The sequence below is a fragment of the Eschrichtius robustus genome, chromosome 5, assembly GCF_028021215.1.
Source record: "Eschrichtius robustus isolate mEscRob2 chromosome 5, mEscRob2.pri, whole genome shotgun sequence".
Classification (NCBI taxonomy): domain Eukaryota; kingdom Metazoa; phylum Chordata; class Mammalia; order Artiodactyla; family Eschrichtiidae; genus Eschrichtius; species Eschrichtius robustus.
This window is the reverse complement of record NC_090828.1, coordinates 55,410,455-55,426,535: the sequence shown is the minus strand read 5'-3', so window position 1 is coordinate 55,426,535 and position 16,081 is coordinate 55,410,455. Positions and strand designations below refer to the sequence as shown.

At 39.4% G+C, this 16,081-nt stretch overlaps 1 protein-coding gene across 4 annotated transcripts in view; it reads left to right on the top strand.

Annotated features, from left to right (window-relative positions):
• Positions 1-16,081, top strand: part of OSBPL6 (oxysterol binding protein like 6) — a 213,312-nt gene that overhangs the window by 131,619 nt on the left and 65,612 nt on the right. For all 4 annotated transcript variants that reach the window (XM_068544858.1, XM_068544857.1, XM_068544856.1 and 1 more), the window contains exon 4: positions 9,879-9,971. In XM_068544858.1, coding sequence (XP_068400959.1) covers positions 9,879-9,971 — 93 coding nt within the window. The remainder of the gene's footprint in view (positions 1-9,878; positions 9,972-16,081) is intronic.

Sequence of the window (16,081 nt, the reverse complement as noted above, 5' to 3'; positions counted from 1 at the left end):
ATGCTCTTACAGAGTGCATTTTCAGGTGTTTCATTAGGACTATAAAAACATCATCCCAAAGGACCATAAGTTTACAAAACTGCTTTATTTGATTTTCGACTTGGACAAATAGAAAATTTTAATATCCCTCTGACTAGCATCCACGGAAACTCTCCTAGGCTGTAATTAAAATACTGTCACAAAAGTAAAAGTAAAGGAAAGACCCATGCATGTTGTATACTTTAAAGTGCCAGACTTCTTGACCTCAAATCCTAATTAAGGGCAGGTTTTGTAATAATGGCAATAGCCAGTGTTGGTGAGGTTTCAGGGAGATGGGCACTCTCATGCACTATTGGTAGGCATGTTAATTCATTCCACTTTTCTGGAGGGAAACTTTGCAGTGTGTATCTAAAGTCTTTTAAAAAGTCATACCGTAGGACCTGGTAACTCAGCTTCTAAGAAAAGCATTCTAAGGAAACAACCAAAGATACATGTAAAGATTTCTGTGCAGAGATGTTTGTTAAAGTATGTTTATTGTATTAAAAAATTAGAAAAAACCTAATATTCAACAAGAAGTTAATTTAATAACCTATAATAACCTATCTCATAGCCATACAGTGGAATATTGCATAGCTGTTAAAAATGCTTTAGAAGAATATTTAAAGCTGTGGGAAAATTATATATTATTAAATGAAAAACACCCAGCTATTAAATTGAAAATATAGTGTAATTCCAATTTTGTTTTTAAGAATTGAGAGTATATATGCATTAAAAAAGCTGAAAGCAAATATACCAAGATATTGGAAGAGTTTATTGCTGGTGGTGGGTGGAGTTTATTGTTGCTGGTGGTGGGTGGTTTATTGCTGGTGGTGGGTGGTGGTGGGTGAAAAAGAAAAATTTCTTTTTTTCTTTTCTGTTCCCTCCCCTCAAATCTCTGCAGTGGATATGTATTGCTTCTGTAGTCAAAAATGTATATTTTTAAAGGTCATATTTTATGAGTTAATGTGCATATGTATGTAGCTCTAAAACAGTATTTAGATATAGTAAGTACAGTTTAAGTGTCATTATTTTAATAATAAAATTGTAAGCCTTAATTCCATAAGCATAAGATTTAAAATTAAATGAATATGAAGGATATGCCAGATGGGAAAGTTAGAACAAATTTTTAAAACCATTTTTGAGGTGCTGAGGTAGAACCGGGGCCACCCTTTGCCCTCTTAACTATCTATATTTATCTCATAGTAATTTAAACATGTTGTCCAGAAAGTGGGAACTTAGACACTATGTATCTGATAGCAAATATTTGTTCATTCTTTCATTCAGCAAATATTTATGGGTCCATATAGGCAAATCATAGATGTATCTGCTCTGAGTTTACAGGTGTAATCAAAACAAACCAACTCTGCCTCAAATATACATACATAAATGTTATATATGATTTTTTTTTTTTGCCTGTATTATTAGCAAAATCATGGGAATGATTATCACGCTGAAAACCTTTGTCTGTTCTGGGTCATTTTAATAGCCTTGTGGAAAATTACAAATTAACTTGACTTTAGTGTCCTTTTCGAGCCATACAGAACTGTTCTTCTGCCTTTTCTATTAACTCTACATGTTCCAGAGCCTTTGCTCTTGAAGTGGCTTTTAGTGTTTGTCCCTTTTATTTGCCATTCAGTTATAATCGCTGTAATGAAGTATGATCATATTTGCTGGGGTTTTCAGTAGTTTTGTTGCACGTTTGTGAGTAAAGGTAAGGAGCAAGCCCACAGGTAAGTTCTGGTTCTAGTGTTGTGAAAGGCAACCATGGGAATTAAAGAGCTGTTTATTCATATGCCTTTTACCACTTCATAGTCAGGATTGCTGAACTACTCTTGGCTATAAATGGACCACTTGATGGGTCCTGACTGTATTTCTTACAATACAGGGTTTCCAGCAACAGACCACTTCAGTGTGGGATCATAGTTGTTGGTTCTTAACGAGTTTCGTGTTTCTGTGCAGATGCAGGAAGAGTGGAGAATTTGATGACTGCTGGTTCTCCCTTCAGGGTTTCCCAGGTGCGCTGTGTGGAATTTTCCCAGCCACTATTTCTAAAATTTTCTACTTTCATTCATTTTAGTGGTGCTTATATGGAGATTTATTATTAATGCAATTCTGCCATCTTTCAGTGAGAGTAAGATAACTGTTACTATAGAGAAAGTAGTAGAATTACTACTTCTTCAGTCATGGCCTTCTGGCTTCGGTGATTTTAATATTTTATGCTATTCCAAAAATAATAAAAGTAATTCCTTGAAGGACATTATTAAGAAGGCAGCAGGCAAGTCCATGCACCACTTTTGCTGTAGGCATTCAGAGGGATGCAGAATGTGCATTGCCATCCGCTGCTGTTGCTTTCCCACTGGCAGGTATCTAGGGCATCTGTCTCTACTCACTTTGTCAGCTTTCTCTGTAAATTCCGGTGCTCTGGTCATGACGTGGTGCTGACTACGGTTGCTGGATTGACCAAGTAACATAATGGCCATGTCAGGTATGGATTCTTTGCTTTCAAAAGGGTACTCAGGTGTGGTACACCTGCAGGGTGTTTGAACACATCTTTCTGTGGAAATAAGAATGCACAATATTCCTGAACATTTATTCTTACAGCATTTGTAACTGAGCTGTTAGCTACCATTTATGGGATGCCTGCTGTGTGCCAGCATGTAGGCAGCACTGCCATACACTGGGTGCCAACTCAGTGACTTGCAATGTTTTCCAAGCTGGACATTAACATCCCCATTTTACAGATGGGAAACATAGAGGCTGAGAAAGGTTCATGATCTGCCCAAGGCACGTGGTAAATAGCAGCATGGGGTTGGTATGCTTGTCTGTGTGACTGCAAAACTCATGTTCTTTTCTCTGCGTCAGACACTGCATTCCTGAAGTAAAAGCTAGCTGGCTTGCTCTTAGTCTTTGAAACTTGGAAACAAGCCTCAAGGTTGTACCATATTTAAGAGTGCTGTAGCCTTTTTTGTTTGTTTGTTTAACTCATTTCTGCCCCTCTGTTTCCATGAAAGGTTGTGGTAGATGTGTTCAGTTAGTCTTGAGGTTAAACACTACTTGAAATTGCTGTAATTTTTTGTCATCTAACATTAGCTTTAACTTTAGTAGAGGGCAGTATTTAAAAGCTTGGAGTCCAGAGGAGAATCTTGATTTCCATTCCAACTCCAATACTTATTGACTCTGTGTCATTAACCTTACTGTGCCTTTCTCTGTTCAGTGAGCCATAAAATAAATTTAATAGTAATTAGTTAAAGGCTTTTTATGAAGACAGAATGAAATAATCCATGGAAAGCATAGAGACAGGGATATAGAAAGCACTAAATATTAACTCACCACTGTCATCATCATCAACACTATGAAGGTTACTAGTATCACTGAAATAGTGTTGCTATGTCAAAATTAGGTAGAACTAGAAGAGAGACAAGCCTAACAGCCAGAAGCTTGAATAAGAAAATACTTTAGAAGTTTATAAATCATTTTGGATATTTTTCTTTGAAAATATTTTATGTAATTCATGGATAGAAAAATAGCTTAGATAAAATAATGAGACGAACAATGTCAATGGAGTTAACATTCAGAGAGTAATGGTCCAGTTCTCCTTATTACTGTCTTAAATTTGTACGAAAAGTGAGTCTGTACAGAAGTTGGTAGCCACAACCTAAAATATTTCCAGCAATTCTTTTACATCTTTAAAATGAAATTAAAGTAAACGGCAGGCCGGACACACCAAGAGACCCATTCAGCAGTTCTGTGGACTTTCATTTTGAGAGTCATGTTTCTCTCTGCGGGAGTCGCAACTAAACTGTTCAGCTATTGTTAAATGTCTCATTGTCAACCCACATCTTTGACACCAGGTAAACCAGACTTCAGTCATGTTGGCAGACTTGCCGCTTGCTGCCGAGGAGGTATTGAGATCAGTGGTTGCTACCTGGGGAACAAACTTTTACCAAATTAAAGGGCTGCAGTGAAGTATGTGTGCTAGACTCCTGGTTTTAAGCTAAGTATGCATCAGTTCTCTCTGAGCAGGGAGAACAAAGGACGGGTGAGTACTTCCACCTTCTCTGTGTGTTCTAAGTTCCTTAAAAAACTGATCTGGAATGAACCTAAGTTCATCAGTTGTCACAAATGGTACCACTCTGGTCGGAGGTGTTGATAATGGGGGAGAGCTATGCATGGGTGGGGGCAAAGGGTATATGGAACATCTCTGTACCTTCTCTCAGTTTTGTTGTGGAGTTAAAACTGCTCAAGGGGGAAAAAAAAAGTCTTAAAGAAAAAACACTGACCTGGAAATGAAGTTGTAATTTTAGTATTTGAAAGAAAACTTGATTTTAAAAGAATAATTAACAGGTTTATGTAACCCTTTAGTTAACCTGCTTATATAATATGTATAACACCTTGAAGGTATGTGGCGTGTGTTTCCAAGTCACCGTGAAAGAATATGAAAATAGCCAGCTTGTGAACAAAAGTCCAAAGAAGTACAGCACAAATTTTGATATTAAAGGAAATGTTATGAAGATTTAATTTGTTACTGAAGATGTTGCCACATTACATTTTTTTGTGTTCTCCATTGACCAGTCACAGCTTTAAATCTAATAAACAAGAGCTCTGTGATTAATTCACCAGATGTTTCTATTTTAAAAGTCCTTATTTTAAAATGTTTTCAAAAGTTCTATTCTATTGGAGCTGTGATTTTGATATTTCCAAGATGAAGCTAGAAGGCAGTTTTATACCTGATCTTGTGTTAATGATTGCTGAGGGACTGTTCTCTACAAATTAATCAGAGAGCACTGAAAAATTCTAGAAATTGACTGGCTATGGTACGCAGGGCCTTGTGCTAGGGGTAAAGGGAGTGGGATACCAAGGTGAAGGTGAGCTGGTTCTTACTTTCGTGGAGCATCCAGTTGAACTAGAATCCAAGACTGAGTATGACAGGTTTGAACACTGTCTTCTTCATATCTGCAGTATTAAAAACGTAGCATTCAAGTACTTAGATATTTCAGTAAAAATAATGAGTGGTTGTGTGTGTAATTACAAAACTTCAGGGATATACTTTTGGCTTTTATTTAAAAACCATGAGTTTGAAGCCAATTCTTAAGGTAGTGGATTAATTTTTTATTATTGGATAAATGATAGGTTCGAATAATATACAAACATACAATATACTGCACAAGTTTGTATAAGAGCGTTTGGCTTCTTATCATTATGAAAATTAAATGAAATAGCTTATTTTTTGAAGCTAGTTACATTTATAATAATAGGTATCAGCCGGTAGTTTTATAAATCATGCTTTACTTTTTCAGTAAAATATATACATATGTTTGTGGTAATAAAAATATTCATGCACTTACTGTATCTTAGTAAACATTTTTATAATTCTCTGTTCCTTGGAAAATCAACAAAATTTGGGGTTTGGGTTGTTCATTCAGTTTGCATGTGTACTATATTATAAATGTTTGAAATGAATGAACCTCTTACTTTTCTTCCCTAATATGAACTTTTGTAAAATCGGGTGGAGAAAAGACTAATATTGTGTTTCTTGTGACAGGTACTGCAGTAGGTATTTTACAGATGCTGTCCTGGTTTGTTTGGTCACTAACCCTTCTGACCCACAAAATCCCAGCAACATTTTAAGTATCCCCAGGTCTCTATATAGAGACAAAACTCATTTTTTATCACACTTTAAATATCCTAAATTGATTTCTGTTTCTGTGGCTTTATTTGTAAATTAGGCGATTTACTTTCTTTCACCTGGCTAAGTTCCTGAGTTAATCCTTTATTTCTTGCCTACATGGTTGCTAAGGTCAAGTTTCTTTCCAAGTTTTGCATTTCTTACCATGTTTATTTGTTGGGGGGAGGGGGAAGCCGGAGGCAATGTTATGTGTATTTTATTGCCTAGCCATCTGCAAGTGTGAAGATAGAGAAGGATCCTTATGTTATGTATCGTCTGAAAAACTCCACTACTCATTAGTGAGAGAATGAGAGTAAAAAAGGCAAATAACATCTTGGTATTGTTATAAAAACAATTTTCACCTTGCACATGCCCTGAAAGGGCCCTGGGGACCTCCAGTGTTCATGGACAACCTTTTGAGAAGCACTGCTGCAGAAGCTGGAGGGGTGGGGAGAGTGAGTAACAGTGGGGTGGGAACTTTGACTTCTTTTATATATTTCTATGCTGTACTTGAATTTTTTTTAATAAGCATATATTACTTTTGTCATTTTTAAACACAAAAAAGAAAATGAAGGGGTGTGAGGGGAGGTGATTACATCCTAGAAGGTAATACAATTTTTGCTTCAACAACAATTCTCATTTTAGTTCCTAATTATATGATCTCAGAATAAATATAAATTTCATATTCAGCTGCTATGTTTTAAGTAGGATCCCATACAGAATATTAACGTGAACAAGTAAATAATGCAAGTCCCAGGTCATTTGTTCCCATTGTCTTTTTTTTTTTTATTGGAGTATAATTGCTTTACAATGTTATGTTAGTTTCTACTGTACAGCAAAGTGAATCAGCTATATGTATACATATATCCCCTCTTTTTTGGATTTCCTTCCATTTAGGTCACCACAGAGCATTGAGTAGAGTTCCCTGTGCTATACAGTAGGTTCTTATTAGTTATCTATTTTATACATAGTATCCATAGTGTATATATGTCAATCCCAATCTCCCAATTCATCCCACCCACTCCTTTCCCCCTTGGTATCCATACGTTTGTTCTCTATGTCTGTGTCTCTGTTTCTGCTTTGTAAATAAGATCGTCTATACCAATTTTTTCAGATTCCACATAGCTGCGTTAATATATGATATTTGTTTTTCTCTTTCTGACTTACTTCACTCTGTATGACAGTCTCGAGGTCCATCCACATTTCTACAGATGACCCAATTTTGCTCCTTTTTATGGCTGAGTAATATTCCATTGTATATTTGTACCACATCATTCAGAGTAATAATAGTAAAGATGATCCAAAATCTTGGAAATAGAATGGAGAAAATACAAGAAACATTTAACAAGGACCTAGAAGAACTAAAGAACAAACAAACAGTGATGAACAACACAATAACTGAAATTAAAAATACACTAGAAGGAATCAATAGCAGAATAACTGAGGCAGAAGAACGGATAAGTGAGCTGGAAGATAGAATGGTGGAAATAACTGCCACGGAGCAGAATAAAGAAAAAAGAATGAAAAGAATTGAGAACAGGGGACTTCCCTGGTGGTCCAGTGGTTAAGAATCTGCTTTCCAATGCAGGGGATTAGGGTTCGATCCCTGGTCAGGGAACTAAGATCCCACATGCCACGGGGCAACTAAGCCTGTGCGCCGCAACTACTGAGCCCGTGAGCTCTGGAGCCCACGCGCCGCAATGAAGGATCCCACATGCCGCAACAAAGTTCCCGTGTGCCTCAACTAGGACCCGACAGAGCCAAATAAATACATAAATATTTTTAAAAAGAAAAGAATTGAGGACAGTCTCAGAGACCTCTGGGACAACGTTAAATGCACCAACATTCGAATGATAGGGGTCCCATTGTCTGTTAAAGATCTGAACACACACTCCCTGTTTTTCTCTCTGTAGTATGCCTTTGCTTCTGACTCTCCCACAGAAGGTGCTGGCACTGAGTATGTCGATACTCAGTCCCTTGTATCATTTTTCCCTGCTAATTCAAGTGAACCTGGGAATGGAAAGAGCAGAGTCCCACTTAATGCTTAAATTGTCCTTGGACACTTCAGCTGTCAGATTAGGAATTCTCGCTAATCCCTGCCCAACTTTGTATTTGGCCCCAAAATATCTGTTCTTATTTCTTCTGCTTCCTCACAAGTTGGAGAGATAGGAGCAATTCCTAAATCTTTCACTTCAGTTATTCTCTTTCTAATAAATGACTTAAGAAAGCATTCAGGTACGATTTTAAAAATTTACGATCAGACTACTTGTTTTCAAGGTAACAGAAATAACCAAAAGCTTGAAAACCTAAAGAAATTAGAATAATTTGGCTCAGGTCAAAGTGTAATTTTCTTTATGAAAAAAGCAAACATTAATCTGATAGTTTTCCTGTGAGATATTAAAAATAGAGACCTTAATAAGTAAATAAAATCCAACTTTGTCTATTGAAACAATGAAATAACTAGAGTAAAAATGTACATTACATTTTCAGCCTATATCTAAATATTAACTCCATTGAATTATTCCTTTAATGTCTTTCAGATTTATCCCTTCATATAAAGTGCTTAATTTTTTCCAAATATAAAGTAATGTATATTTTTTGCACTAAAATATTAGAAAAAAATTAAGAAAAAATTAAAAATCATCTATAATCCCACCACCTCTATACAGCTACTGTTAACATTCTGGAATATAGTTTGATTATATGTTTAACATCATCATAGTCTACATACTCCTTATAGCCAGATTTTTTAGTTGACAGAACATCATGGCTATTTTTTCCATACCAATAAACAGAAATTCGTGTTGTCACTTTGATTCACTGCATGTTATATCCTTATAAGTCTGTACTATTCTCATATGTATTAGATTTTTTTTTAAAATTTTTATTTATTTATATTTGGCTGCGTTGCGTTTTTGTTGCTGCACGCAGGCTTTCTCTAGTTGCCGTGAGTAGAGGCTACTCTTCGTTACGGTGCGTGGGCTTTTCCATTCTGTGGCTTCTCTTGTTGCAGAGGACGGGCTCTAGGCGCGCAGACTTCAGTAGTTGTGGCACGTAGGCTCAGTAGTTGTGGCTCATGGGCTCTAGAGTGCAGGCTCAGTAATTGTGGCGCACAGGCTTAGTTGCTCCACGGCAGTGGGATCTTCCCGGACCAGGGCTCGAACCCTTGTCCCCTGCCTTGGCAGGCAGATTCTTAACCACTGCGCCACCAGGGAAGCCCTAGATTTTTTTTTTACTATAATAAAATAATGCTTTAGTAAGCACATCTGTTCCTATATCTTTCCATACCAATCTGATTATTTCCTTAGGGTAAAGACTTAGCTGTGGGTCAGTGCGGCAGGTACTTTTTTATCCAGAGACTTTTTAATAAAATTGCAAAATTCCTCTTTAGAAAGACTGTACCCAATTTATACTCCCTTTCCCCCAACGCTGATCTATTCTCGAATGTAATGGGTTTTTAAAAAATCATTATTATTTTGGTTTTCACTTCTTTGAAAACCTCTGTGGTTGAAGTTGAACATCTTTTCAAATGTTCTGCACAAGTTGCCTGTTCATGTACTTTGCCTCTTTTCCTGTTGGAATGTCATCTCACTGATCTGTGAATGCTCTTTATAGTCTTTGTAAAAGACATCTACTGCTTATTATATCTGATGAATTGTTTTCTTCTCTGTGCATTTAAGAATTGTCATATTATTATAATTATAATAATTATAATATTATAATATATAATTATCCTATAAGGGTTATAAGAAACTCTAGAGACTAAATGGTATTAAGGCTCTGGGCTTTTTGATGTAGACCTTTCTCTTTGTCTCCTGCCATTGGAGAGATGAGCAAATATTTCTATGTAAGGCTAATTGTCTAAGTAGTAGGTGTGCCACCATTCTCATAGTTATAAAAATGTTGAGACATAGTCCATGTTTTTTTTTTTTTAATATATGTGTTCTCTGACTCTTTCTCTAAGCCTGAAACCAGCGTTGCAGCAGAAATTCACCAGCAAATCCATAAGGGGAGAAAACAAAATCCTTATCCTCGCATTTTTCCTACAGTTGTTGCTACCTTTGGTCCCCTCAGGAACTTGCCATTTTTAACATAGCTCACTGTTCTTACTGTGATCTGTGTGATCTCACCCCCATGTCCATCCATATGAGAAATGGGTTCTCTAACCCTAGGCTGTATTTCCGTGTATTTTCAGAGTATCCACATACTGGAGAGGACTTCTTCCTCTAGCACTGAACCCTCTGTAAGTCGGCAGCTGCTGGAACCGGAGCCGGTCCCCCTCTCCAAGGTCAGTGACAGAATGTGTTGCTTTCTCAGATGGTAGGATGCCTGGCCTGTGGCCAGTTGAACAATACCTCTTACACCTGACTCCCCTAAGGTAGCTGTGCCGCCCATTGTAGAGCTGCTCTTTCACTTCTTTCCATCTCCAGTATGTAGGGTTTCTTTGCCCTGCGTAAGGAGGAAAGAGATGAAAGTGTATTTGCTGGTATGTGCAGGGTTACATAGAAACGTCCAGAATTCTCTTTATTTTAAGGGAAAAGGGCAAGAGAAACTCTTGTCATTCCCTGTTGGTAAGATGAGCGAATATTTCTATATCAAGGCTATAGAAAAAAATCACTGGGTCCAGCAGTAACAACAACAACAACAGGTACAATTGTTGCCCATGCACTGCGCACCAGATGCTATACTAAGTGCTTAGCTACGTGATCCCATTTACTATAATCCTTATGAGCAGTTCCATGCAGTGTAGGTTTTTATTACATTTTACAAATATGGAAACCGAGAGTTAGTAACTTGCCCAAAGTCAAAAAAGCTGCTAAGTAGCAGAGCAGGGATTCAAACTTAGACTTGTTTAAGCTCTACCCCGCCTGCAGAGTAAAACGGTCCCTACCCAGAGGGGCTGTTGTACCTTCAGAGGTCCAGTCCCCTTCTCACATCTGGCCTTCCTAGCAGTGAGCTCTGAGGAGAACCCTGCAGACTACTAATGAAGACCTTTTCTGTTTCATGGAAGCCAGCGTTCCCCTCCCCTTCAGCTTTCTCTTCCTCGGACTAGGAGAACATCTAAGTTCATTTATGTCTAAAATGCAAAAATCACAAAGAAAAGTCAAGGAGACACCATCCTACTCACCCCCACCCCTTGCTCGATTCCCTGAGATTTTCAGTGGGTTGGCTCTCCTACTGAGAAACTCAGAAAATAGAACGCATGGGGATTTTGAATCCAAATATAAAAACAGCACTTTAATCTCCCCAAAAGGTTAACTTCTAAGTATGCGTAAGTGATCCATCCACATTGCTTTTCCTATATTAAACAGAATCCTTTAGGAAAAGAACGCTCTACTGCACTACTATATTGTAGAATACAGACATTTGTACCTCTTTACACTTTGAAGGCATTACAAGCTATAAAGTTTATTCCGTCAGACAGGAGTAGACTGCTAAACTAAAACAGGGGGAGTTATTAAACTATTTAACAAAAAACTTAGGAAAAATGATCTTATTTCTATTTGAATGGCAAACAGAGAATGTCTACTTGGTAAATATGACGACTAATCTCTTTGAAACCTCAGTCCTCTCTTATACACAGCTAAAGGACAGAGAGAATAAATATTGATTTAGGGGTGACGGAGAAGGCAGCTAACATTGACTGAGCACCCACTTTGAGCCAGGCACTGGATTAGTACATGCATCCTCTCAGACAGTCCCCAACTCGATGAAGTGAGTACCGATATCATTCTCATTTTGTTGATAAGGAAACTGAGACTTGGGGTACGTATAAGTAAGTTGTCCAGAGTCAGATAGCTGGGAAGTATGTGACATTTAGAGCAGTGGAAACAGAGGAAGGAAGACTTGGAGAATGAGACACAGAAATGGAGAGGAGAGGTGCTGGTATTAAAACAACAAGTAGGGAGAGACACATACACATGACTTGCTCTGGCCACTCCTGGCCCACCAGCTGCATCTCCAGCTTCTTGGGCATTTCACTTCACACTCCAGCTGCAGCCACCTGCATGCAGTTCCCTCCGGCCCTGCTCTTTCTCTCTTCCACTGTTGGGCATCTCTTTCTTCCACCAGGCCTGCAGGGATGCTGTCCTGCTCCCTTCCCCTTTCTTCATTTAAATAAACTCCAAGTTCTTTTAAATTAAGCCCACAGGACCCCTTTCTCAAGCGCTGCTCATTGTCTCCCTCTCCACCCTCAGCCCCAGGTCTTTACTTTATTTCACATTCTTCCTTTATGTCAGATTCCCTAGGACAACCTCAGATTGAGTTTAGGGTGCCTGTGATTTATTGAGGAAGAGCCCTTAGGAGGAAAGGGGTGAGCGAAGAGGTTAGGACAGGTGTCGGTGCTAAGCAAGAGGGGGTTCCAGCTGGAGTCCACCCTCAGCCTGATCCCATGGTGAGCTCTGGAGCGTAATTTACGTCACAGAGTTGGACTCACCCTGAGGCAAGAAGGACTTTTCATTCCCTCAGCTGTTTGTACCCTTGTGTCCTTCAGTCCTTGAGAGCTATGGGGGAGGGTCATGCTACAGCATAATTTCCCAGGTGTGAAGGCCCCAGCTTGGCCAAACAGCAATTCCTGGTAGAAGAAGGAAGCTGTAGCCTTAGCAGTTCACAGTGCTCATAGCAGCTGGGGCGTGGGTCCACTGGCCTAGTACAGGGATCTGGGTAGGGCACCAACAGTATCCACTTCCCATTACTCCTCCGTGCAGCTGCCCGCTTGGACCTTGCTGTACAACTAATACTCTTTTTTTTTTTTAATTTTTTAAATTTATTATTTATTTGTAAATTTATTTATTTTATTTATTTATTTTTGGCTGCGTTGGGTCTTCGTTGCTGTGTGCGGGCTTTCTCTAGTTGAGGCGAGCGGGGGCTACTCTTTGTTGCGGTGTGCGGGCTTCTCATTGCGATGGCTTCTCTTGTTGCGGAGCACGGGCTCTAGGCGTGCGGGCTTCAGTTGTTGTGGCACGTGGGCTCAGTAGTTGTGGCTCGCGGGCTCTAGAGCGCAGGCTCAGTAGTTGTGGCACACGGGCTTAGTTGCTCCGCGACATGTGGGATCTTCCCGGCCCAGGGCTCGAACCCGTGTCCCCTGCATTGGCAGGCGGATTCTTAACCACTGCGCCACCAGGGAAGCCCACAACTAGTACTCTTGTTGTGTTTTTGTGTTAATAGATAACACATCTCTTGGGACCCAATGAAATCAGAGAATCCCATCCAATCCAGACACCATAGCATCTCACCATCTCTCAGCCCCTTTGACAGAAGATGGGCTTCCTGGGCACTGGTTGGTGGTGGAAGAACATTGTTTGAAGTACACATACTCCTGTCTCAGGATTTTTCCAGTTTCTTTGTTTGGTGCTTTCACCTCCTAAAGCATTCCATGTATCCCCCGCCCACTCACACACGCACAGAGAATATACCCTTGAGAAAGGAAGTGTCTCTGGTTTTTTCAAATGAACAGACTGGGGCTATAATTAGGTTACTTTCTGTTTTTAGGTATTGTTATTACATCAAAGGTCTTTTTAAAGCTTCTGTAATAGCAAAAATGTTTGTATAATCTGATTCAAGTACTGATGTGATCACAGTAGGGCTTTTGACTCTGTTTCTAAGTAAACCTATGAAAGTTGGTGGCTTTTAAGCAGAAAATTAATATCAATTGAAATTATGAAAAAATTATTCAATTTTCAGAAAGTAATTTTAGCTTTCTCAAGATAGACCTGGTCTACTAAGTATAGAGATGGATTGTACTAAGTCCTGGGATGGGATGTTTCATTTCTTACACACCTTATCTGTAACGTTATCATCAGTATTTATTTATTTATTTATTTTAAAATTTACTTTATTTATTTATTATTTTTGGCTGCGTTGGGTCTTCGTTGCTTGCTGCACGCGGGCTTTCTCTAGTTGTGGCGAGCAGGGGCTACTCCTCATCACGGTGCGCGGGCTTATTGCGGTGGCTTCTCTTGTTGCGGAGCGCAGGCTCTAGGTGCGGGCTTCAGTAGTTGTGGCACGCGGGCTCAGTAGTTGTGGCGCATGGGCTTAGTTGCTCCGCAGCATGTGGGATCTTCCCGGACCAGGGCTCGAACCCATGTCTCCTGCATTGGGAGGCAGATTCTTAACCATTGCGCCACCAGGGAAGTCCCCAGTATTTATAATTGAAGTAGAGAGAGTTGTTTGTTCTGGCTTTATCCTTTGCCTTTTTGTCTGACAGTTTATTTAACTATAAGAACTACGTTAGGATTCTTCCTAATTTCTTTTGCTGGGTTTAGTAATTCTGCATCAGAGCGAGTGGAATTATTTGTTCAGAACTGCTGCATTTATGTTTAAAAAATAAATTTTAACTTCTTGCTTTTCCTATCTTACTTATCTATACCCCCCCCCCTTTTTTTTCTCTCTGTGGTTAAATTCCCAAAGAAGAAAAAAACTGCTGTGATAGAGATCAGTAGTCATAGCTCCACAGGGACAAGCTACTACTACATTCTGATTTTAATTAGAAAGAAATTCAAAAAGCATTTGTACTTATTATTAAATGTTTCCATTTTCATCAGTAATCCAGAGTATTCATCATATATGTACACACACACACACACACACACACACACAATAAATCGAAGATGAACACTAGCCTTCAGATAAGATAAGATCTAGCCAAAAATAAAAATGCTATTCTTCTGGAGATGGTATCTATGGATGGGGCTACTGAAAATAGAAATATCATTAAATACAGCTGATATCTCTCTAAGAACAGAGAGAGCACTAATGAATATACGTACACATATATAGAGAGTTATTCTTTTAATTTCTTGATTATACCAAGGCTTTCTAAAAGAAAGCTATAGAAATCCATCACTTCTACGGAATAAAAATCCATCATTTTTATCTACTTTGCTGATGAGAGTAAAAAGGCAAAGATACTGGACTTTTTATGAGAACCTACTATTTTCTTCTATTATTCTAACATTATTTATAAGCAATGCTCACCTGAACTGAATTGCAGTTCATTATTAAAAAATGAAAATTCCAAAACGTTCTGCTTTGTACTCCTGATGATAATCCCTTTTATTGTCCAAAAAACATGGTATAGAGCCTGAAACTCTCTCATCAGAAATATATATATATATATATTTTTTTTTTTTTAGGTAAGAAGTGGATTTATTTAGAGAGATACACATTCCATAGAGAAATATACATTTTTAAATTACTGTATCTAATTAACAGTTCAGAGCAATCACAGTTTCCGACAGTATTCGAGTAGAAAATCACTTTGGGGGTTGTTCTCTTATGTTAAGGGGAAATTTACAGCTCCTTCAAAGGGTTCTTAATGCTGCCAAATGAACACTGGTAGGTGCGTTTCCGTAAGGGCTGTAGTTCATTCACTAGGCACCCCTCAGGGATGACCAAGCAGATGGAGAAGTAACACTGATCCCACATTAGTTCTCAGGGCAGTGGTGGTTGTAGGGTTGGGCTCAGATAGGGTAGAAGCACGATGCTGGCTTTAGAGGGCTCTTCAGAAGCCAGGAGTATCTCCTAGGCTTAATGATGTTTTGCATGAAGCAACGTCCAGCCACATCTCCTGGAAACAATTTTCTGTGAAAATCCACTCTATTTACACATATTTGGGCTCAGATTTGACTCGACCATAGGGCAAGCAGCTTCTGAGATGAAAGGAGAAGACGGGAAGGAGGCATGGATGGCAAATACACAGCCCTCTCCCCTCCTGCTCCTGTGGCCGACGTCGGTAACCGATCACGGCCCCTTCGCCCCTGGGTCCTGTCACAGCCTCACAGTCCTGCAGCAGGTTCTGGGCCGCCACCACCCAGACGCTGGGCCAGCAAGTCCAGCGGCCCTGAAATGGAACCCACTGCCATTCCCGTTGAAGCCTTTGTGCTGTGGTCTAAAGATGATTTCTGATAGAACATGTCAGAAGGCAGCTTCCTGAGTCAGTTTGGGTTGGGGCGTTCTGCAGAGGGGCCCGCCCTGATCCCTGGAGCTGCATCCGTCTTTCCAGAGCTGAGGCAGCCGAGCAGGTTATACTGAGAGATTTTGCTTCCTTGCGCCGTGGGCAGGATTGCAGCGGTTGTGCTTGGGATGTGACCTCGTTGTTCCTGCCTCTGCTTTGCTTGATTGTGCCCCAAGCCTGAGATCTAGAATATGAGTGTTTGCCAGGTCAGCGGTTACTTTAGAGCTGCGTGAGCCCTTGGAAATCACCTGGTCCAGGGATTTTAAAACCCAGGATGTTGCTAAGGAGCAGGGATCTAACATGGAAGCAGACCCAAGGGGGACTGTGGTAAACTGAAGACGGGCAGCCGTCCTTCAGGGCAGGCCCAGCGTTGCCAGATCTTAGGCTATCACAAAACACTAGAAATTTGGATTTTTAAAGCCTGAAATCCTCTGATTTTTAAA